The sequence below is a fragment of the Syngnathus scovelli genome, chromosome 8 (assembly GCF_024217435.2).
Source record: "Syngnathus scovelli strain Florida chromosome 8, RoL_Ssco_1.2, whole genome shotgun sequence".
NCBI lineage: Eukaryota > Metazoa > Chordata > Actinopteri > Syngnathiformes > Syngnathidae > Syngnathus > Syngnathus scovelli.
The window spans coordinates 2,599,557-2,624,773 of NC_090854.1; the positions used below are offsets into that span (position 1 = coordinate 2,599,557).

At 45.9% G+C, this 25,217-nt stretch overlaps 1 protein-coding gene across 3 annotated transcripts in view; it reads left to right on the forward strand.

Moving 5' to 3' along the window:
• ubxn4 (UBX domain protein 4) overlaps positions 1–25,217 on the forward strand; it is a 91,533-nt gene that overhangs the window by 47,844 nt on the left and 18,472 nt on the right. For all 3 annotated transcript variants that reach the window (XM_049727700.1, XM_049727698.1, XM_049727699.1), the window contains exon 10: positions 3,467–3,598. In XM_049727700.1, coding sequence (XP_049583657.1) covers positions 3,467–3,598 — 132 coding nt within the window. The remainder of the gene's footprint in view (positions 1–3,466; positions 3,599–25,217) is intronic.

Sequence of the window (25,217 nt, forward strand, 5' to 3'; positions counted from 1 at the left end):
TGTTGTTGTTTTGTTGCACTGAGCAATTTGGTACGCTGCTTTATATGATGCTAACAGTGCTTGCTGACTGACTGAAGTAGCATTCTTAAAGTGTGAAGGCGAAGTTATTGTATGTGATTCTACACCTTTAACTTTATTAGTGTGAAGGTGAAATGTGGCGGCAATCTTGGAGTGACCCAGAAGTGCCCCAAAATGAACACGAAGTGAACCGGAAGTGCCCCATCACAAACGGGAAGTGACCTAAAATGAACAGGACGTTTTTCATTATTTGGATGACCATTTACAATTAATTGGTGAGCAATTTGTTTTGGATTTACTGCTGCTATTCTTTGAGGTGGTTTATTCTCATAGTTTTAGTTTTTTGCTCATATTTTCCCTTGGAGGTCTCAGGTGGGAAGCCACTCAAATGATTCATTTGGGGGTTTATAAACAGAGATGATGGTCAGGTGTTTTGTCTTTAACTTGATTATTTCAATGGGGCCAGCTTCAATTCTTGCTGTGCTCAAAACTGATGATTTGTCCCCAACAAATATGGCACTTCCATGTTTGGTTAGCGATGTTAATAGCCAAGTGCATTCCTAGTACAGAGGCCTGTTTGTTCATCCTATGTGTCTCTTGCAGACACAAGACATCTTGCTGAAGATCTGAAAGGATCTTTGCTTTGTTATTGCTAAAGTCTTCAATATTTAAACTAATTATATTCATGTTATCAGAGGGCCAAGGGTTTATCCTTTTACCACCCACAAGATCGCAATTGGTTGGACTGTATTGGCATGTAATGTTAGGATTGGTCTCCTTACGGATTAACAGGGTCATGACGAGAACGTTCCTAACTTGACCCTAGACTGAAATCTAGAAAGAGTTTTGTTACTGAGGAGGAACTTCTACCCCATATATCAGGACAAAAGTATAGACTGGACCAATAGAAGGAATATGAACAAAGGAATACCCCCAATGGTGCTGTTCAAGACCCCACCGAAGAAATTGCTGATGGGGCACATCTCCCTAGACGCAGCTGGTGTGCTCTTAATAGGGCAAGATCAGGAGTATGTAGGACAGGCGATAATATGGTCAGATGGGGTCTGGGGACGGATCAGTCATGTGAGTGTGGAGAGGGCACCCAGACCATCGTGCATATCTTCTGAGCGTGCCCCTTATCATGCAGCCTGAACAATGCTGACTTGCTGAATGTGAACCAGAACACCCTAGAATGGTTGGTGATTTGGCGCGACAAGCTATGATGAACAGGAAGAGCCCCAACATGAAGAGGAAGAGAACCAAAAGTGCCCTAATTTTAACAGGAAGTAAACCGGAAGTGCCCCAAATCAAACCAGAAGTGCCCCATACAAATAGGAAGTGACCTAAATTGAACCGGAAGTGCACCAAAGAAACCGGAAGTGACCTCGACAAAAACGGAAGTGGCTACAAAAAACGGAAGTGTCCCAAATACACTGGAAGTGACCTCACATGAAACAGAAGTGCCCCCAAACAAACCGGAAGTAGCCCGAATAAACCCGAAGTGACCAAATTTGAACCTGAAGTGACCTCAAATCTAGAAGTGTCCGGAAAAAAACGGAGGTGACCTCAATTGAACCAGAAGTGCCCCCAAACGAGCTGAAAGTGCCGCAAATTTTGTTTTTCCCTTCTACTTTCACCATTTTTCAACCGATTCAACCTGTTCCAACTTTTAACAGTACATCTAATGCCTACCTATTCCACAACTTCCCACTTACCAAAAATTAAACATTTTCAACTTTAAAATTCACGCCAAATTTTACAAAATGTTGTTTTTTTGCTTCTAGTTCCAACATTTGACCGATTCAACCTGTTCCAACTTCATACTGTAGCATACCCCAAGTATATTTTCAGCTTCTTTGCCTTCACACGCAATTTCTGGAGAAATTCTAGTTATTATATTTCATTCCTCGCACTTTTTTGACGTGCTCCACATAATTCATCCGATTCACTTCATTCCACTTTTGACGTATTCCAAATATTCATGTGATGAGCGTTTGCGTATTTCTCATTCCAAAAATTCCTTTCTAATTTCTACATTTTCCAACCGATTCAACCCGTTTCAACTTTCAACTGTTCATCTTTTGCCTACCTACTCCAAAACTTCCCACTTACCAAAAATTAAAAATTTTCAATTTGAAAATTATTAGAGAACTCTCCAAAGAGCCTTATATTTTATGCACATGAAACTTTGACTGGTTCATCTAAAGAAATTTAGAATCAGCTTTATTGGCCAAGTTTATGCATGCCAAACAAAGAATTTAACTCCGGTTGATCTTAGCCTCTGTATAACATTTAAGTGACTAACAACATTCAAGTTACTAACAACATTTAAGTGGCAGGATGTTATTGCCCAGTGATGTCTCTGAGACTGTATGAGTGGTGTGAGTTCATCAGAGCGACAGCCTGGGGGAAGAAGCTGTGTCTGTCTGCTGGTTTTGGCGTACAGCGCTCTATAACGCTGTCGCGAGGAAAGTAGTTCAAACAGACTGCAACCTGGGTGAGAAGGGTCTGTAGAGATGTTACTTGCACGTTTCCTGGTCCTGGACAGGCACAAGTCTTGGATAGATGGGAGGTTGGATAGATTAAACATAGACAAAGTTTTTCATTTTGTCAAATTCTGCTGCCGTTGAAACACACTATTTGACATGAAAGCAAAAATTTTTCTGATTGTCTAAAAATACACAAAAACTTTCATAATGTTTCCTCTTCAGAAAATGTTGAAATATGTGGCGTTTCTTTGCTAGGACTGAATGGACGACAAGCCATTTTGCTTTCAAGCTCTGTTCATGCAGATAAATTTTGTATGAGGGATTATCATTTACCTTATATGTGTGTATTATTAACCAAAACTAAACAAAAAGTCATTTATTTTATATGCGTCAAAGTAACTCACAAAAAAGTTTCAGTTGACAAAACACCCAACTGGGGAACGAAAAAGCCGATTTTGGAGGGGAAAAAAAATCCTTGACTTTACCAGAGATTTAAGTTTCAAGACAAGTCATAAAACACATATCAGGCCTGCAAAAAACATCTTTAGAGGTTTATTGTGACATTTAAAACAAAATCAAATTCCATTGTGCCAGTACCCCAACATGCCAGTCCCCAAAGTGGACCTGGCTGCCCTTTGTTGCTGGTCGCAGCTCTATTTTTTTGTTTTTCAATTATATGATTTTATTAGTTTGTCTATGCTATATGATGTTTCAGTTGCCTTTACTGTGCTCTCAAATATTTTCTTGTGCCACTCTTTACTATCATAAGCGTATTGCTTCTTTGATATTCTCTGAGAAACATCCTGCATGAGGAAATATTTTGACATGAAATTACATTTGCAGCCTTCCCTGTGGTTTGATATGCACAAACTTAATATCCTTTGTTGTGTAATTTTAATATGCCACTAGTGTCTTTAGTAAATATGTAGCTAAAGATTTTTGTCTGCATTGTTTCTTAGGAAGTTGGAAACCGCAATAGCAACTTTTCCATGGCCACCATGTTTCCGAGAAGGGAATTCACCAGTGAAGACCTTAATAAGACTCTATTGGAGCTGGGACTTTCTCCAAGTTCATCCATTGTACTTCTGCCTGTGAGTAGACTGGTGATTTTTTTCACCAGAATGATGCGAAATGTTGAATATGATAGTGAACACGCGTAATTATATGGTAATTTTGTTTAAAGGGATGGTAAAGCGAGACCAACATTGGCACTTCTGTGATAGAACTATGAAAAAATGATGTCAATGGTAGAATTCACCCCTGTAAAAAAAACTCAGAAAAAAGTTATCGATATTTTGGAACTGAAGTGAGGTACACTTACTAGGACTGGGTATTGCGGCCAATTTCCTAAATCGATTCATTTTCGATTCTGTAGGTTCTAAATCGATTGTGATTTGATTCAATTCGATTATGGTCGAATCGATTCAATCTGCTCTTAAATAATGAAAATAGCTCACCTATACACATGACTTTAATTTTTCTCGTCAGGTTTCAGGTGCAAACTTGAATTAAACTTGACAGATCACATTAACTGTAAAAATAGATTTGTCATTCGGAAAAGTGCAAGTCAGTGTACATTAACAGATTGCATAAAGGCATTGTGTCAGTGCAAAATAATATCAATAAAACTAAAAGTAAAATTTACCTCTCAAGGCAAATCCTGTTAATTTCGTAATTTGACAGTTCACACTTTGACTGGCCCGTGGAGACTGATGGTAACGTTACTACGTCCCGCAGTTTCTTTTGTTTTGCCCCGGGCGGCTTGTTGTCAGAAGCCAACGTACTAGTGCGGTAACTTGTCAAGTGGCTTCGGAGGTTTGTACTATTTCTACAATAACTGAGCTCCACATATCTTGCACACCACCTTGAATCTATACAGCTCGTTGTCCTTTGTTTTTTTAAATGCGAAATTGATCCAAATGTCAGACTTGAGCTGGGACGACTTGCAGAGCAGTGTTTTACCTGCCTCCACTGTTTTATGAATTAACGCTTGAACGTCTTCACGTATGATGTCACGAGACTGTTGCGGTCCTGTGGCAGAAAAATAAAAATAAAGTGCGCATCATGGGTGTCCTATGAAGATTCAAGATTCAAGAGTTTTTTATTCGCCATGTTTGAGCGTGCCAAACAAGGAATTTGACTTCGGTAAATCACAGCCTCTGTTCAACATTTAGGTGACTAACAACAACACTCAGGACATGTGAAAAATGGAAGATATTCTCAAACATCCCCTGATCTTAAACTCCCAAGAGGGCAAGGAAAAACGCAAAACTCCAGCTAGGGGAAGTGAGAAACCTTGAGAAGAGACCACAGATGGGAGGGTCCCTCTTCTAGGATGACCAGGCTGCAATGGATGCAGAGAGGACACATAGTACAAATAGTGTAGACAATTCAAAAAAGATGTTATTGCATAGTAATGACTCTGAGACTCTAAGAGTGGTGTGAGTTCATCAGAGCAACAGCCTGGGGGAAGAAGCTGTCTCTGTGTCTGTTGGTTTTAGTGTACAGAGCTCTATAACGCCGTCCGGAGGGGAGTAGTTCAAACAGACTGCAATCTGGGTGAGAGGGGTCTGTAGAGATGTTACTTGCACGTTTCCTGGTCCTGGACAGGTACAAGTCTTGGATAGATGGGAGGTTGATCTCAATTATCTTTTCTGCAGTCCTTATTGTCCGTTGCAGTCTGTGCTTGTCTTGTTTGGAAGCCGATCCAAACCAGACAGTGATGGAGGTGCAGAGGACAGACTGGATGATGGCAGTGTAGAAGGTCTTCAGCAGCTCCCGCGGCAGGTTGAACTTCTTGAGCTGTCTCAGGAAGTACAGCCTCTGCTGGGCCTTCTTCCGGACAGAGTCTATGTGGCCGATCCATTTCAGGTCCCGAGAGATTGTGGTTCCCAGGAACTTGAAGGTGTCTGATGAGAGAATAGTATTCCTGCAGATAGTGAGGGGTGAAAGTGGTGAAGGGTCTCGCCTGAAGTCCACTGTCATCTCCACGGTCTTGAGCGGGTTCAGCTCCAGGTGCCTTTGGCTGCACCAGTGGACCAGCCGCTCCACCTCCTGTCTGTACGCAGTCTCATCACCGTCCCGGATCAGTCCGATGAGAGTGGTGTCGTCTGCATACTTCAGGAGCTTCACAAGAGAGTCACATGAGGAGAAATCGTTGGTGTAGAGAGAGAAGAGCAGTGGGGAGAGGATGCACCCCTGGAAGGCGCCATTATTGGTGGTCCAGGTGTCTGATGTGATGCTCCCCAGGCTCACACGCTGTCTCCTGTTGGTCAGGAAGTTGGTGATCCACTGACATGTGGAGGCAGGCACCGCGAGCTAGATGAGCTTCTGTTGGAGGATGTCAGGAGCGATGGTGTTGAACACCGAACTAAAGTCCACAAACAGCATCCTGGCGTACGTTCCTGGGGTGTCCAGGTGGTGCCAGATGTAGTGCAGTCCCATGTTGACCGCATCATCCACCGACCTGTTTGCCCGGTAGGCAAACTGGAGGGGGTCAAGCAGGGGGCCCGTGACATCCTTCAGGTGGTTCAGCACTAACCTCTCGAAAGATTTCATGACCACAGATGTCAGAGTGACAGGTCTATAATCATTCAAACCTCTGATGGCGGGCTTCTTGGCCACTGCAACGATGGTGGAGCTCTTGAAGCACGAGGGCACCTCACACAGCTCCAGGGAACGGTTGACAATTCGTGCAATGGTGGATGCCAGCTGCTCAGCACCGACTTTCAAGCAGGAAGGTGAGACGCCGTCTGGGCCCGGTGCCTTCCTGATCTTTTGTCTCCGGAACATCTGGCGCACTTCCGCCTCGCGGATCTGGAGTGCACCTCCGTGAGTCGTCACCTTATCGTGGTGGAGGGGATGCGTGCCCCTATGATCCTAGGAGCCATGTTGTCGGGGGCTTCATGCCCCTGGTAGGGTCACCCATGGCAAACGGGTCCTAGGTGAGGGGTCAGACAAAGCACGGCTCACCCAAGCCCCTTATGACGAAAAACACAAATGGACTTTGTTTTCCCTGGCCCGGACGCGGGTCACCGGGGCCTCCCTCTGGAGCCAGGCCTGGAGGCGGGGCTCGAAGGCGAGCGTCTGGTGGCCGGGCCTTCGCCCATGGGGCCCGGCCGGGCATAGCCCGAAATGGAAACGTGGGTCCCCCTTCCCATGGGCTCACCACCTGTGGGAGGGGCCGAAGGGGTCGGGTGCAATGTGAGCTGGGCGGCAGCCAAAGGCAGGGACCTTGGCGGTCTGATCCCCGGCTGCAGAAGCTGGCTCTTGGGACATGGAATGTCACCTCTCTGGCTGGAAAGGAGCCCGAGCTGGTGTGCGAGGCAGAAAAATTCCGACTAGATATAGTCGGACTAGCCTCCACGCACAGTTTGGTTTCCGGTACAAGCCCTCTCGAGAGGGGCTGGACTCTCTTCCACTCTGGAGTTGTCCACGGTGAGAGGCGTCGAGCAGGTGTGGGTATACTTATTGCCCCCCGGCTGGGCGCCTGCACATTGGGGTTCACCCCGGTGAACGAGAGGGTAGCCTCCCTCCGCCTTCAGGTGGGGGGACGGGTCCTGACTGTTGTTTGTGTCTATGCACCAAACGGCAGCTCAGAGTACCCACCCTTCTTGGGGTCCCTGGAGGAAGTGCTGGAGAGTGCTCCTTCTGGGGACTCCATCGTTCTACTGGGTGACTTCAATGCTCACGTGGGCAATGACAGCGAGACCTGGAGGGGCGTGATTGGGAGGAACGCCCCCCCCCCGATCTGAACCCTAGCGGTGTTCTATTGTTGGACTTCTGTGCTCGACACGGATTTTCAATAATGAACACCATGTTCAAGCATAAGGGTGACCATGTGTGCACTTGGCACCAGGACACCCTAGGCCGCAGTTCGATGATCGACTTTGTAGTCGTGTCGTCAGATTTGCGGCCGCATGTTTTGGACACTCGGGTGAAGAGAGGGGTGGAGCTGTCAACTGATCACCACCTGGTGGTGGGTTGGCTCTGATGGTGGGGGAAGATGCCGGTCCGACCTGGCAGACCCAAACGCTCTGTGAGGGTCTGCTGGGAACGTCTGGCAGAATCTCCTGTCAGGAAGAGCTTCAACTCCCACCTACGGCAGAGCTTTTCCCACGTCCCGGGGGAAGCGGGGGACATTGAGTCTGAGTGGACCATGTTCCGCGCCTCCATTGTCGAGGCGGCCGACCGGAGATGTGGCCGTAAGGTCGTTGGTGCCTGTCTTGGCGGCAATCCCCGAACCCGTCGGTGGACACCGGCGGTGAGGGATGCCGTCAAGCTGAAGAAGGAGTCCTATCGGGCCGTTTTGGCCTGCGGGACTCCGGAGGCAGCTGACAGGTACCGGATGGCCAAGCGGAACGCGGCTTCGGCGGTTGCTGAGGCAAAAACCCGGGCGTGGGAGGAGTTTGGGGAGGCCATGGAGAATGACTTTCGGACAGCTTCGAGGAAATTCTGGTCCACCATCCGGCGTCTCAGGAGGGGAAAGCAGTGCAACGTCAACACTGTGTTTACAGTGGGGATGGCGTGCTGCTGACCTCGACTCGGGACGTCGTGAGTCGGTGGGGAGAATACTGGTGGGGAGAATACTTTGAAGACCTCCTCAATTCCACCTACACGCTTTCCATTGAGGAAGCAGGGCCTGGAGACTCTGAGGCGGATTCTCCAATCTCTGGGGTCGAAGTCACTGAGGTAGTTAAAAAACTCCTCGGTGGCAAGGCCCCGGGGGTGGATGAGATCCGCCCGGAGTTCTTAAAGGCTCTGGATGTTGTGGGGCTGTCATGGCTGACACGCCTCTACAGCGTTGCGTGGACATCGGGGACAGTGCCTCTGGATTGGCAGACTGGGGTGGTGGTTCCCCTCTTTAAGAAGGGGGACCGGAGGGTGTGTTCCAATTACAGGGGAATCATACTCCTCAGCCTCCATGGTAAGGTCTATTCAGGGGTGCTGGAGAGGAGGGTCCGTCGGAAGGTCGAACCTCGGATTCAGGAGGAGCAGTGTGGCTTTCGTCCTGGCTGTGGAACAGTGGACCAGCTCTACACCCTCGGCAGGATCCTCGAGGGTGCATGGGAGTTCGCCCAACCAGTCCACATGTGTTTTGTGGACTTGGAGAAGGCGTTCGACCGTGTCCCTCGGGGGGTTCTGTGGAGGGTGCTTCGGGAGTACGGGGTGCCGAGCCAACTGATAAGGGCGGTTTGGTCCCTGTATCACCGATGCCAGAGTCTGGTCCGCATTTTCGGCAGTAAGTCTGATTCGTTCCCATTGGACTCCGCCAAGGCTGCCCTTTGTCACCGATTCTGTTCATAATTTTTATGGACAGAATTTCTAGGCGCAGCCGAGGCGTTGAGGGGGTCCGGTTTGGGGACCTCAGCATCGCGTCTCTGCTTTTTGCAGATGACATGGTGCTGTTGGCTTCTTCAGGCCGTGATCTCCAGCTCTCGCTGGAACGGTTCGCAGCCGAGTGTGAAGCGGTCGGGATGAGGGTCAGCACCTCCAAATCCGAGTCCATGGTCCTCGATCGGAAAAGGGTGGAATGCCCTCTCCGGATCGGGGATGAGATCCTGCCCCAAGTGGAGGAGTTCAAGTATCTTGGAGTCTTGTTCACGAGTGAGGGGAGGATGGAGCGTGAGATCGACAGGCGGATCGGTGCAGCGTCGGCAGTAATGCGGACCCTGTACCGGTCCGTTGTGGTGAAGAGAGAGCTGAGCCAAAAGGCAAAGCTCTCAAATTACCGGTCGATTTACGCTTCTACCCTCACCTATGGTCACGAGCTATGGGTCGTGACCGAAAGAATGAGATCTCGGATACAAGCAGCCGAAATGAGTTTTCTCCGCAGGATGTCCGGGCTCTCCCTTAGAGATAGGGTGAGAAGCTCGGTCATCCGGGAGAGACTCGGAGTAGAGTCGCTACTCCTCCACGCTGAGAGGAGCCAGATGAGGTGGCTCGGGCATCTTATCAGGATGCCTCCTGGACGCCTCCCTGGGGAGGTGTTCCGGGCATGTCCCACCGGTAGGAGACCCCGGGGACGACCCAGGACGCGCTGGAGAGGCTATGTCTCTCAGCTGACCTGGGAACGCCTTGGGATCCCCCAGGATGAGCTGGACGAAGTGGCTGGGGAGAGGGAAGTCTGGGAGTAAAGCTGCTGCCCCCGCGACCCGACCCCGGATAAGCGGAAGAAGATGGATGGATGGATGGATGGATGGATGGATGGATCTGGAGTGCGGGCGTGGCCTCTGCAAGAGAGCGAGTAGTTGACAACGGTGATGGAGGTGTGGACAGAGCGGTTGTGGGGGGAGGTTAGTATGTAGATTGTGCTGCAGGAGGTCCTGTTGTGTGGGAGGACCGATCAAACCTGCAGTAGAACCTGTTTAGCTGGTTTGCAAGCCTTGGGCTCTCCACACTTCTCGTTTCTTGAAGCCCGTGATGCTCTGCAGACCTTTCCACACTGTTGTAGGATCAGGATTGGCAAAGAAGTGTCTCTCCAGGCTCTCCCCGTAACACCTCCTGGCTTTCCCGACCTCTCGGTTCAGTGTGTTTCTGGGCTGCATGAACAGGTCCCGGTCGCCACTCCTGTAGGCTTCCTCCTTGACTTTGCGCAGCCTCCTGAGGTTTGGTGTGAACCAATGTTTGTCGTTGTTGTACGTGCAGAAGGTCTTAGTCTGCACACACAGATCCTCACAAAAACGGATGTATGATGTGACAGTGTCAGTGAGTTCATGCGGGTCTGAAATTGCAGCTTCAAAAACTCCCCAATCGGTGCAGTCAAAGCAGGCTTGAAGGTCCTGCCTTGACTCCACTGTCCATTTCCTCACAGTCCTCACCACAGGCTTAGAAGTTTTTAGTTTCTGCCTGTAGGCCAGGATCAGATGAACTAGACAGTGGTTCGAGAGTCCTAAAGCTGCATGAGCCACAGAGTGGTATGCTTTTTTTATTACGGTGTAGAAGTGGTCCAGTGTCTGTGCCTCTCTGGTGGGACACGTATGTGCTGTCTGTATTTGGGGAGTTTAGATTAGTCACTACTGTTTTTCCTTATTCAGATTTGTTTCAAGACTACAGTTAGTTAGACTTCACTTTGATGGTTAATGCAGTTATTGCAATTTTGTTGTTTTATCAAGTAGATTGCTTTATTTATTTTTCAAAAACCAGAAGCCATTCATTTACAAATGTGATTGCACTTTAGCTTCCATATTTAAATGCTCAGATATTAAGATGTGATAGTTTTTGCAGGATTTGAATGCAAAATATGCTTTTTCTCTCGAATATATTGTTATAATCATTTGTTTCAGATGTATTGTAATTAATTTTCTGTATAAAAATTAAATTTGGGTTTCAAAAAGTCTTTTTTCAAACGAGTCAAAAAGTCTATTTTCAAACTTGAGTCTTGAAAAAGAGGGGATCGTCTTATAATCGGGGCCGTCTTATATTTGGGCCAATACGGTATATCATCGCCTCCTGATGATGGCAATCTTTCCAACAAGACGACCTCTGGCCAGGTCGAGCCTCCTGACTGAGCAGCAACCCGGCTGACATTTTTGTGTTTGTAAATTTCCATTTTTAGAAACTAGGTTTCATTTCCTGTCACTCGCATTCAACAGTAGACTCAGGGTGCACTCAAAGACCACTCACACAATCGGAAAACTCATTGCAAACTTGATGATGTTGAGACCCCCCCCCCACACACACACACACTCTTGGGCCCCACTTAGGCCACTAGGCCCCAGCTCAGTGGCCTAGTGGTAGAGTGTCCTCCACCACTAGGCCCCAGCTCAGTGGCCTAGTGGTAGAGTGTCCTCCCTGAGACTGGAAGGTTGTGGGTTCAAACCCCAGCCGGGTCTTACCAAAGACTATAAAAATGGGACCCATTGCCTCCCTGCTTGGCACTCAGCATTAAGGGTTGGAATTGGGGGGTTAAATCACCAAATGATTCCCAAGCGCGGCACCGCTGCTGCTCACTGCTCCCCTCTCCCCTAGGGGATGGATCAAAATCACACAGGGATGGGTTAAATGCAGAAGACAAATTTCACCACACCCAGATGTCAAGTCAAGTCAAGTTTATTTGTATAGCCCTAAATCACAAACAGTCCCAAAGGGCTTCACATAGACAAAAATTGACAATTATTCTCAAAGCATCCCCTGATCTTAAGCTCCCAAAAGGGCAAGGAAAAACTCGAAAAATGAGAAACCTTGAGAAGGGACCAGGATCACCAGGTTGTAATGGATGCAGAGAGGGCACAAGTAATACATATTTGATGTGTGTGTGATGACGATCATTGGGACTTTAACTTACATAAATCTCCAAATTTACAAAATCTACAAAACACAAGCTGCACTGGAATCACCTTTTAAATAGTCAAATATATGTTCGCCCAACATTTTCGAGCTCAAACCGATCACAGAAAAAGTACTTTCTATTCTAACAAATTGTGCATCGAAAATCTCAACAGAATTAAATAAACTAGATATGAAAACGATAAATACCATAACAAAAACTATAAACGGGCCGCTCTCACAAATCCGCACTTGTTTTAATTAAGTGATCCGACCCTCCGTTTTTAAGGGTTAGATTCTAACCAGGGGTGGGCAATTAATTTTTACAAGGGGCCACATGAAAAACATGAGTTGTGTCAGAGGGCCACACCTACGATAACTTAAACCTGCTCAATTTTCTTCCATTGTGAAATTGTGGTATATAGGTCAAATAAAAAAACAATCATTAATCAGTACAATTTATTCTTAACTTTAACTTTTCCTCAAATGACAAGGCCGCTGCATCTCTGGGTGTGAAGTTTGATAAAAAGTCCTTGTTGGGCTTGCAGTTTTGCTAGCAATGCATCAGCCTCTGATGCGCCCTGTTTATCAGACAGATGTATTTTTTCTCACGCTTGGTCGTGTAGTGCCGACTCAAATTATATTCTTTAAACACAGCGACCTGTGTACCACAAATCAGGCACACGACTTTACCTTTCATTTCTGTAAAGAAATACTTGGCAGTCCATGTCTTGTTGAAAACACGGCGCTCCTTGTCAACTTTTCTTTTCTGAGGGTCAGCACACATTTCTCGGGCAGCATTACTTCGCAGTGTTCACCTTCACGCACAGCTCACATACACATACGCTACATGGAAGTGCGACGCCTTTCAAAATAAAAGTAAAACAGTTGTATTGCACGCATGACTTTTTTTTTTTAATTAGTAATCAAATGTCATTTACGATTGGCCTCATGCGGGCCGGACAGGGACGCACAAAGGGCCGGATGTGGCCCGCGGGCCATAATTTGCACAGGTCTGGGTTAGAAACTCTCCTTTAACCCCGTTGCCGGGACGCAGCCCTCATGGGGAGACGAGAGTTTCCAGGTCGGGGCGAAAGAAGACTCGTCCGAGACTAACCGCTGTTTACACAACCAACTGTTTAGATTGATTCGTCTTTAGCGAGCGCCACCCCCTTTAAAGCCAACCTGAAACCGGTGCAGGGTAAACTACTTTGTCGAGACCCGGAATCAGGATGACCCCGCCTGTTTTAGCGACTCAACTTTCTGTTTCGATTTGTCGCTCTTTTATCCGCGCAGAAGAATTTAGCTATCCTTGGTAGGATCGCAAGGGCTTGTTTTGTAAACTAGCGCGCTTACGCGCCAGCTGGGCCAAGATAACTCTCGGAGAATATATGACAGTACCGATGCATAGAGGTCAACTTGTCTTATATTGAAGACTCGAATAATTTAATAGGTCAACTTGTCTTCATAGTATATTGAAGAGTCAAATGATTTAAGAATTACAATAGGATATAAGAACATTTAACGCCCAACTATAAAGCATATCTAATAATGACTTCAAATTTCCACGCTAACAGATTTTATATTCGATATGATTCTCATGTAATTGATTTTCCTAATAATTTAGTATAAAGCTAAACACAGCCTTTGCCACTGAATTAACTAAATAAATGAATTATAAATCATCCAACCCTGCTCGATTTATTAAGATATGAAACAGGACGGATATAGCTTAAATAATTAACTGACAATAAATCCACAATTTAACCAGTCTACTCATGGTTCAATTCTTCAGCAGTTAATTATTTGGCCCGTTTTAAATTACACAGGGATGAGAATTTTTGGCAGATCTGCGGATTTCCGTGTTTTTTCCGTCAAAAGTATTTTCATGAATCCATCCATCCATCTTCTTCCGCTTATCCGGGGTTGGGTCACGGGGGCCGCAGCTTTAGGAGGGACTCCCAGACTTCCCTCTCCCCGGCCACTTCATCCAGCTCATCCCGGGGGATCCCAAGGTGTTCCCAGGCCAGCGGAGAGACATAGTCTCTCCAGCGCGTCCTGGGTCGTCCCCGGGGTCTCCTACCGGTGGGACTTGTCCGGAACACCTCCCCAGGGAGGCGTCCAGGAGGCATCCTGATGAGATGCCCGAGCCACCTCATCTGGCTCCTCTCAATGTGGAGGAGCAGCGGCTCTACTGAGAGTCTCTCCTGGTTGACCGAGCTTCTCACCTTATCTCTAAGGGAGAGGCCGGACAACCTGCGGAGAAAACTCATTTCGGCTGCTTGTATCCTGGATCTCGTTCTTTCGGTCACGACCCATAGCTCGTGACCATAGGTGAGGGTAGGAGCATAGGTCGACCAGTAAATTGAGAGCTTTACCTTTTGGCTCAGCTATCTCTTTACCACGATGGACCAGTACAGAGTCCGCATTACTGCCGACGCTGCACCGATCCGCCTGTCAATCTCGCGCTCCATCCTGCCCTCACTCGTGAACAAGACCCCAAGATACTTGAACTCCTCCACTTCGGGCAGGATCTCATCCCCTTTCCATAGAGGGCATTCCACCCTTTTCCGACCGAGGACCATGGACTCGGATTTGGAGGTGCTGACCCTCATCCCGACCGCTTAACACTCGGCTGTGAACCGCTCCAGTGAGAGCTGGAGATCGCGGCTTGAAGAAGCCAACAGCACCACGTCGTTTGCAAAAAGCAGAGACGCCATGCTGAGGTCCCCAAACCGGACACCCTCAATGCCTCGGCTGCGCCTGGAAATTCTGTCCATAAAAATTATGAACAGAATCGGTGACAAAGGGCAGCCTTGGCGGAGTCCAACCCTCACTGAGAACAAATCAGACTTACTGCCGGAGATGCGGACCAAACTCTGGTATCGGTGATACAGGAACCGAACTGCCCTTATCAGTTGGCTCGGCACCCCGTACTCCCGAAGCACCCTCCAACTCCCGAGGGACACAGTCGAATGCCTTCTCCAGTCCACGAAACACATGTGGACTGGTTGGGCGAACTCCCATGCCCCCTTGAGGATCGTGCCGAGGGTGTAGAGCTGGTCCACTGTTCCACGGCCAGGACGAAAGCCACACTGCTCCTCCTGAATTCGAGGTTCGACCTCCCGATGGACCCTCCTCTCCAGCACCCCTGAATGAACCTTACCAGGGAGGCTGAGGTGTGATTTCCCCTGTAATTGGAACACACCCTCCGGTCCCCCTTCTTAAAGAGAGGAACCACCACCCCAGTCTGCCAATCCAGAGGCACCGTCCCCAATGTCCACGCAATGTTGTAGAGGCGTGTCAGCCATGACAGCCCCACAACATCCAGAGCCTTTAAGAACTCCGGGCGGATCTCATCCACCCCCAGGGCTTTGCCACCTAGAAGTTTTTTAACTACCTCAGTGACTTTGACCCAAGAGATTGGAGAGTCCGCCTCAGAGTCTCCAGGCCCTGCTTCCACAATGGAAGGCGAGTCGGTTGAATTGAGAAGGTCTTCGAAGTATGCTCCCCATCGACTCACAATGTCCCGAGTCGAGGTCAGCAGCTTGCCATCTCCACTGTAAACATTGTTGACGGTGCACTGCTTCCCCCTCCTGAGACGCCGGATGGTGGACCAGAATTTCTTCGGAGCTGTCTGGAAGTTATTCTCCATGGCCTTGCCAAAGTCCTCCCACGCCCGGGTTTTTGCCTCAGCAACCGCCGAAATCGAGTTCCGCTTGGCCATCCGGTACCTGTCAGCTGCCTCCGGAGTGCTGCAGGCCAAAACGGCCCGATAGAAGTCCTTCTTCAGCTTGACGGCATCCCTTACCGGCGGGTTCAGGGATTGCCGCCACAACAGGCACCAACGACCTTACGGCCACAGCTCCGGTCGGCTTTCTCAATAATGGAGGCGCGGAACATGGTCCACTCGGACTCAATGTCCCCCGCCTTCCCCGGGACTTGGGAAAAGCTCTGCCAGAGGTGGGAGTTGAAGCTCTTCCTGACAGGGGATTCTGCCAGACGTTCCCAGCAGACCCTCACAGAGCGATTGAGTCTGCCAGGTCGGACCGGCATCTTCCCCCACCATCGGAGCCAACCCACCACCAGCTGGTGATCAGTTGACAGCTCCGCCCCTCTCTTCACCCAAGTGTCCAAAACATGCGGCCACAAATCCGATGACACGACTACAAAATCGATCATCGAACTGCGGCCTAGGGTGTCCTGGTGCCAAGTGCACACATGGACACCCTTATGTTTGAACATGGTGTTCATTATTGACAATCCGTGACGAGCAAAGAAGTCCAACAATAGAACACCGCTAGGGTTCAGATCGGGGGGGGGCGTTCCTCCCAATCACGCCCTACCGGGTGTCACTGTCATTGCCCACGTGAGCATTAAAGTCACCCAGTAGAACAATGGAGTCCCCAGCACTCCTTCCAAGAACTCCAAAAAGGGTGGGTACTCTGCACTGCTGTTTGGTGCATAGACACAAACAACAGTCAGGTCCTGTCCCCCCACCCGAAGGCGGAGGGAGGCTACCCTCTCGTTCACCTGGTTGAACCCCAATGTGCAGGCCCCCAGCTGGGGGGCAATAAGTATACCCACACCTGCTCGACGCCTCTCACCGTGGGCAACTCCAGAGTGAAAGAGAGTCCGTCTCCTCTCGAGAGGGTTTGTCCCCAAACCCAAACTGTGTGTGGAGGCAAGTTCGACTGTGTCGAGTCGGAACTTTTCTTTCTCGCACACCAGCTCGGGCTCCTTTCCAGCCAGAGAGGTGACATTCCATGTCCCAAGAGCCAGCTTCTGCAGCCGGGGATCCGACTGCCAAGGTCCCTGCCTTTGGCCGCTGCCCACCTCACAATGCACCCGACCCCTTTGGCCCCTCCCACAGGTGGTGAGCCCATGGAAAGGGGGACCCACATTACCTATTCGGGCTGTGCCCAGCCGGGCCCCATGGGTAATGGCCCGGCCACCAGAAGCTCGCCTTCGAGCCCCACCTCCAGGCCTGGCTCCACAGGGGGGCCCTGGTGACCCGCATCCGAGCGAGGGAAATCTGAGTCCATATGTCTTTTTCGTCATAAGGGGCTTTTTGAGCCGTGCTTTGTCTGGCCCCTCACCTAGGACCCTTTTGCTATGGGTGACCCTACCAGGGGCATGAAGCCCCAGACAACATGGCTCGTAGGATCATTGGGACACGCAAACCCCTGCACCACGGTAAGGTGACGACTCACTGAATTTAGTAGCTGAATTTAGTTCAACAAATTAGCTTCTAAAACTAAGCCGAATATGTTTCAACTAGCTGAATTCAATTCAACAAACTAGTTTATAAAACTAGGCCAAATATGTTTCAAATAATTAGCTGAATTTAATCAACAAATTCGCAAATTTGTGGTTGATTCAATTCTTCAGTTGTTTTGTAAAAACCTGTGTGCCTGAGTTAAACTCAAAACAACCTTCAGAGATTAATTAAATAGCCAATGAAACTAATTATAATTTAACACTAAATTTTGGATAGAAAATTCAAAGTCCTAGTGACCAATCCTAATAAATACAAAATAGTCAGTCTTGAATTAAATGATAATGACACGGATTGATTGCTTATTCTGTTAGAATAAAGCGGTTTATCAAGTTGCTTCAATTCCAAAATCCCAATTTAGAAAGAAATAGGTTCGGCCCAGAGGAGACAATGAACACCCAAATTTTGCTGTCTTCCCGTCTTGCCACAGAAGATTTTCCCCTCAAACCTATTCTCTCTAGGAAGTTTATAAAAATCCAATTCTTAGAGTAAATCCAAGTTAATCCAAGCGTGCAATCTTGCGTCTAACAAGAACAACTTTTGGAAAGCGTCCAATTACCGTAGTTTCCGGACTATAAGCCGCACCGGACTATAAACCGCACCAGCTAAAATTCAGGGATATTTTAGGTTTTTTTTCTTACATAAGCCGCACCGGACTATAAGCCGTACGTGCACATGAGTTTTTTACAAAGAAAGACAGTAACCAGAAAGCCATAAAAATCCATAAATACGCCGCGCCGCCATTTAAGCCTCAGGGTTCAAAGTAACCTTCTAAATAAAATGCATTAAAAGTTCACATTCATTACAACTTGTTTTTGGTGAGCAAAATGTCAGAAGAATTGAATTTAAATGCTGATTGATTGGGTTTTAATACAATGCAGATGGTCCAAACAGCGCCACTGCTTTGTGCAATCTCTGAGTCACATGGCAGAGTAAGAGAAAGGGTTTAGAGCCCTTTGACGCAGGTCACCTAGCATGCATTCCTACTAAAGCTCATAATGGTCACAAGCAACACAGCCAGAATAAGCAGCAGCCATAGAAGTGTTTCAAAATAGTATTTTTGTTGTTGTTTTTTCTTCAAGATACCGCACAACAGTGGTCCACAGCCTTTTTACGAGTGTATAAAAGTGATCAAGTCATCACAAAAATCACGAAAAAAATCTTACATAAGCCGCACCTGACTATAAGCCGCAGGGTTAAAAATTTTGGAAAAAAGTCGCGGCTTACAGTCCGGAAAGTACGGTACTCGAACGCCCACACTCTCCTCAACAAGCTCTCCGAGGGAAGGGCCCGAGCTGGCCCTCTTATAGACTATCGGCCCATTACCTCACTGGCATTACCTCACCAGCACGTGAGGTGGCCTCCCTTCTAAGTCAGCTGGAAACTCCTGCTGGCCTGAGTGATCTTCAATCAGGACCGCTGACTGGTGGGCTTTTTAGGCTCCATACTGCGAAAGACTTAGTTTTCGTGACTGTTACTTCCCTTTTTCCCCAGTTATTCCACCAACATGTCAAACACAATCTCTCCGTGTAACCTTTCTCCTATATTCCATTAATGAAAACACCTTTCTAACTTAAATACATGCATTTCAAGAATATAACTTCAATAATGCATAAATGTAAATCATCATTGGTTTCAAATGATATCGTTTTGATTTAAAAATTGTATTTAACTCTTGACAAATCATCACTGTTGAATAACATACTAATTTAACATTCTTGACAAATCATCACTCATTGAACATACTGATTTAACATTTTTGATAAATCATCACTTGTTGAATACCATACTGATTTAACATTTTGATAAAGAATCACTTGTTGAATAACATACTGATTTACCATTTTGACAAATCATCACTTGTTGAATAACAATATTTCTTATCACACACAACCTATGGTTGTGGGCATCCCTAGTTTAAAATCTGATATTGCAAGCTTTTACTGAATACATTTTAGCTAAGCAAAGAAATAAAACAATAGATCTGAACTTGTGTATCCATGACACTCAGCAAAGGCCCTGTCAAAGTTTGGCACCATCTAATGGTAGAATTTTGTAATTGCAATAAAGCCAATTCCCTGGGAACAATCCAATCAGTACACATACACTACCGTTCAAAAGTTTGGGGTCACCCAAACAATTTTGTGTTTTCCATGAAAAGTCACACTTATTCACCACCAAACGTTGTGAAATGAATAGAAAATAGAGTCAAGACATTGACAAGGTTGGAAATAATGATTTGTATTTGAAATAAGATTTTTTTTACATCAAACTTTGCTTTCGTCAAAGAATCCTCCATTTGCAGCAATTACGGCATTGCAGACCTTTGGCATTCTAGCTGTTAATTTGTTGAGGTAATCTGGAGAAATTGCACCCCACGCTTCCAGAAGCAGCTCCCACAAGTTGGATTGGTTGGATGGGCACTTCTTGCGTACCATACGGTCAAGCTGCTCCCACAACAGCTCAATGGGGTTCAGATCTGGAGCGTCACATTTGTGGGGTCAATTAAACGCTCAAAATGGCCAGAAAAAGAGAACGTTCATCTGAAACTCGACAGTCTATTCTTGTTCTTAGAAATGAAGGCCATTCCATGCGAGAAATTGCTAAGAAATTGAAGATTTCCTACAACGGTGTGTACTACTCCCTTCAGAGGACAGCACAAACAGGCTCTAACCAAAGTCGAAAAAGAAGTGGGAGGCCGCGTTGCACAACTGAGCAAGAAGATAAGTACATTAGAGTCTCTAGTTTGAGAAACAGACGCCTCATAGGTCCCCAACTGGCATCTTCATTAACTAGTACCCGCAAAACACCAGTGTCAACATCTACAGTGAAGAGGCGGCTGCGGGATTCTGGGCTTCAGGGCAGAGTGGCAAAGAAAAAGCCATATCTGAGACTGGCCAACAAAAGAAAAAGATTAAGATGGGCAAAAGAACACAGACATTGGACAGAGGAAGACTGGAAAAAAGTGTTGTGGACGGATGAATCCAAGTTTGAGGTGTTTGGATCACAAAGAAGAACGTTTGTGAAATGCAGAACAAATGAAAAGATGCTGGAAAAATGCCTGACGCCATCTGTTAAGCATGGAGGAGGTAATGTGATGGTCTGGGGTTGCTTTGGTGCTGGTAAGGTGGGAGATTTGTACAGGGTAAAAGGGATTCTGAATCAGGAAGGCTATCACTCCATTTTGCAACGCCATGCCATAGCCAGTGGACAGCGTTTGATTGGAGCCAATTTCATCCTACAACAGGACAATGACCCCAAACACACCTCCAAATTGTGCGAGAACTATTTAGAGCAGAAGCAGGCAGCTGGTATTCTATCGGTAATGGAGTGGCCAGCGCAGTCACCAGATCTGAACCCCATTGAGCTGTTGTGGGAGCAGCTTGACCGTATGGTACGCAAGAAGTGCCCATCCAACCAATCCAACTTGTGGGAGCTGCTTCTGGAAGCGTGGGATGCAATTTCTCCAGATTACCTCAACAAATTAACAGCTAGAATGCCAAAGGTCTGCAATGCCGTAATTGCTGCAAATGGAGGATTCTTTGACAAAAGCAAAATTTGATGTAAAAAAAATCTTATTTCAAATACAAATCATTATTTCTAACCTTGTCAATGTCTTGACTCTATTTTCTATTCATTTCACAATGTTTGGTGGTGAATAAGTGTGACTTTTCATGGAAAACACAAAATTGTTTGGGTGATCCCAAACTTTCGAACGGTAGTGTATGTTGCACCATCTATTGCCCCTCTTGGTCACACAACCTGACAACACATATGCAACTTATTGGAGTATTTCCCGAAAAGATGAACATAGCGAAAATCCTCCCCATTTATAAACAAGGAAATTGACATGAATTAAATAACTATCGTCCCATCTTGATACTCCCACAGTGCTCCAAAATCATAAAGAAACTGTAAAACTAAAGGTTGGAAAATTGCATTGAAGATAACAACATACTGTGTGACAATCAATATGGCTTTCTCAAAAAGAAATCTACTACCCATGCTTTCACAGATTTCACCAAAAACATAAGAGGCCTTGGACAATAGTCTGCATAGTATTGGAATATTTTTGGACCTAAAGAAAGCTTTCCACACCATCGATCATAACATACTGTTAGGAAAACTAGATATGTAATACTGGACAAATTATTACAATGGATAAAAAGCTATCTTAAAAACAGGCAACAGTTTGTACAAATTGGGAGTTCCCGATTACCTTGTCTGAAAATCACTTGTGGGGTCCTACAAGGGTTGGTCCTAAGACCTAAATTGCTTATACTTTACATAAATAACATAATAAATGTATGTGATGAACTCAAACTAGTAATGCTCGATGATGTGTGTGTATATATATCGAAGTTGCCATCGATTCGATAGCAACTTCGATATATATGTATGTATATATATATATATATATATATATATATATATATATATATATATATATATATATATATATATATATATATTGACTCCCTGAGCCACACTACCAGGATCTACAGCTCTGACATCGGAATGTCATTCGGACTTGAGAAATGTGGCAGCATGGTGACTAAAAGAGGAAAGGTAATCCACACAGAGGGGGTCTCACTCCCAGAAGGAACAATAGCAGACATTGAGGACAGCTACAAACACCTTGGAATTTCACAGGCAAATGGCAACCTTGACAAGGAAACAAGGAAAGCAGCCACAGCCAAATACCTCCATCGAGTAAGGCAAGTCCTAAGAAGTCAGCTCAACGGCAAGAACAAGTCCCTAGCCATTAACAGCTATGCCCTACCAGTAATCAGATACCCTGCAGGAATCATACGGTGGCCAAAGGAAGATATACAGACCACAGAAATCAAGACACGGAAGCTCCTAACCATGCATGGAGGGTTCCATCCCAAGTCCAGCACCCTGAGACTGTACACTAGCCGTAAAGAAGGAGGCCGAGGACTAGCGAGCGTGAGAGCCACTATCCAAGATGAAACATCCAAGATCCATAAGTACATCAGGGATAAGGCCCCAACGGATCACGTGCTCAGTGAATGTCTCAGACAATGGGCATCAAAGGAAGATGAGGTGCTGGAGACAGAATGGTAATGGCGAACCAAACGGACATTGTGGTGGTGGACAAAGAGCAGAGGAAAGCCGTTGTGGTTGACATAGCCATCCCAAATGATGGTAACATTAAAAAAAAGGAACATGAGAAACCTGAGAAATATCAAGGGCTCAGAGAAGAGCTGGAGAAGGCCTGGAGAGTGAAGACCTCAGTGGTACCTGTGGTCATTGGAGCACTAGGGGCAGTAACGCCCAAACTGGAGGAGTGGCTGAAACAGATCCCAGGAAAAACATCTGACATCTCAGTCCAGAAAAGTGCAGTACTAGGAACAGCAAAGATACTGCGTAGAACCCTCAAGCTCCCAGGCCTCTGGTAGAGGACCCGAGCTTGAAGGGAAAAAGAGACCACCCACGGGGGTGAGGAAAAGATTTTATATATATATACATATATATATATATATATATATATATATATATATATATAAAATACTATAATATATATATATATATATATAAAACATATATATATATATATGAAAAGCTTTTCCTCACCCCCCGTGGGTGGTCTCTTTTTCCCTTCAAGCTCGGGTCCTGTTTCAGCCACTCCTCCAGTTTGGGGGTTACTGCCCCTAGTGCTCCAATGACCACAGGTACCACTGAAGTCTTAACTCTCCAGGTCTTCTCCAGCTCTTCTCTGAGCCCTTGATATTTCTCAAGTTTCTCATGTTCCTTTTTCCTAATGTTACCATCATTTGGGATATATATATATACACTACCGTTCAAAAGTTTGGGGTCACCCAAACAATTTTGTGTTTTCCATGAAAAGTCACACTTATTCACCACCAAACGTTGTGAAATGAATAGAAAATAGAGTCAAGACATTGACAAGGTTAGAAATAATGATTTGTATTTGAAATAAGATTTTTTTTACATCAAATTTTGCTTTCGTCAAAGAATCCTCCATTTGCAGCAATTACGGCATTGCAGACCTTTGGCATTCTAGCTGTTAATTTGTTGAGGTAATCTGGAGAAATTGCATCCCACGCTTCCAGAAGCAGCTCCCACAAGTTGGATTGGTTGGATGGGCATTTCTTGCGTACCATACGGTCAAGCTGCTCCCACAACAGCTCAATGGGGTTCAGATCTGGTGACTGCGCTGGCCACTCCATTACCGATAGAATACCAGCTGCCTGCTTCTGCTCTAAATAGTTCTCGCACAATTTGAAGGTGTGTTTGGGGTCATTGTCCTGTTGTAGGATGAAATTGGCTCCAATCAAACGCTGTCCACTGGCTATGGCATGGCGTTGCAAAATGGAGTGATAGCCTTCCTGATTCAGAATCCCTTTTACCCTGTACAAATCTCCCACCTTACCAGCACCAAAGCAACCCCAGACCATCACATTACCTCCTCCATGCTTAACAGATGGCGTCAGGCATTTTTCCAGCATCTTTTCATTTGTTCTGCGTTTCACAAACGTTCTTCTTTGTGATCCAAACACCTCAAACTTGGATTCATCCGTCCACAACACTTTTTTCCAGTCTTCCTCTGTCCAATGTCTGTGTTCTTTTGCCCATCTTAATCTTTTTCTTTTGTTGGCCAGTCTCAGATATGGCCTTTTCTTTGCCACTCTGCCCTGAAGCCCAGAATCCCGCAGCCGCCTCTTCACTGTAGATGTTGACACTGGTATTTTGCGGGTACTAGTTAATGAAGATGCCAGTTGGGGACCTATGAGGCGTCTGTTTCTCAAACTAGAGACTCTAATGTACTTATCTTCTTGCTCAGTTGTGCAACGCGGCCTCCCACTTCTTTTTCGACTTTGGTTAGAGCCTGTTTGTGCTGTCCTCTGAAGGGACTAGTACACACTGTTGTAGGAAATCTTCAATTTCTTAGCAATTTCTCGCATGGAATGGCTTTCATTTCTAAGAACAAGAATAGACTGTCGAGTTTCAGATGAAAGTTCTCTTTTTCTGGCCATTTTGAGCGTTTAATTGACCCCACAAATGTGACGCTCCAGATCTGAACCCCATTGAGCTGTTGTGGGAGCAGCTTGACCGTATGGTACGCAAGAAGTGCCCATCCAACCAATCCAACTTGTGGGAGCTGCTTCTGGAAGCGTGGTGTGCAATTTCTCCAGATTACCTCAACAAATTAACAGCTAGAATACCAAAGGTCTGCAATGCCGTAATTGCTGCAAATGGAGGATTCTTTGACGAAAGCCAAGTTTGATGTAAAAAAAATCTTATTTCAAATACAAATCATTATTTCTAACCTTGTCAATGTCTTGACTCTATTTTCTATTCATTTCACAACGTTTGGTGGTGAATAAGTGTGACTTTTCATGGAAAACACAAAATTGTTTGGGTGACCCCAAACTTTTGAACGGTAGGGTATATATATATATATAATCTGTGTATATATGTATATACATGTGTGTGTATATATGTATATATATGTGTGTGTGTATATATATATATATATATATATATGTGTATATATGTATATATATGTGTGTGAGTATATATGTATATATATGTGTGTGTATATATGTATATATATATATATATATATAAGGAAAATATTTACACACATTGGTTGATACTGTAAACATTGAATTGTCAAACTTTTAAATCTGGTTCCATACCAACAGGCTGTCATTAAAACTCACAGAAACAAAATTCATATCATTTGATAAAAAAACCCACAAATAAGTACCGTATTGGCCTGAATATAAGACGAACCTGATTATAAGACGACCCCCTCTTTTTCAAGACTCAAGTTTGAAAAAAGAGTTTTTGAACACCAATTTTGAATTTTATACAGAAAATAATTACATTACAATCAGAATCAGAAAACCTTTATTGTCATTCTACATAGTACAATGAAATTGGAGACCTCCATCCAGTGCATGAGGTAGATACGACTAACATAGTCAAGTAATCGACTAGTAGAAAAGTAGATGAATAATCAGAAACAGTAGTGCGGACAAAGTGCAGTAGTAGTGCAGGAGGAAAGTGTCATCAGTGTCGGCTGGAGTTGAGGGCGGCTATGGCTTGGGGAAAGAAACTGTTTTTGAGTCTGGTTGTCCTGGTCTTCATTTGCCTGTAGCGTCTTCCAGAGG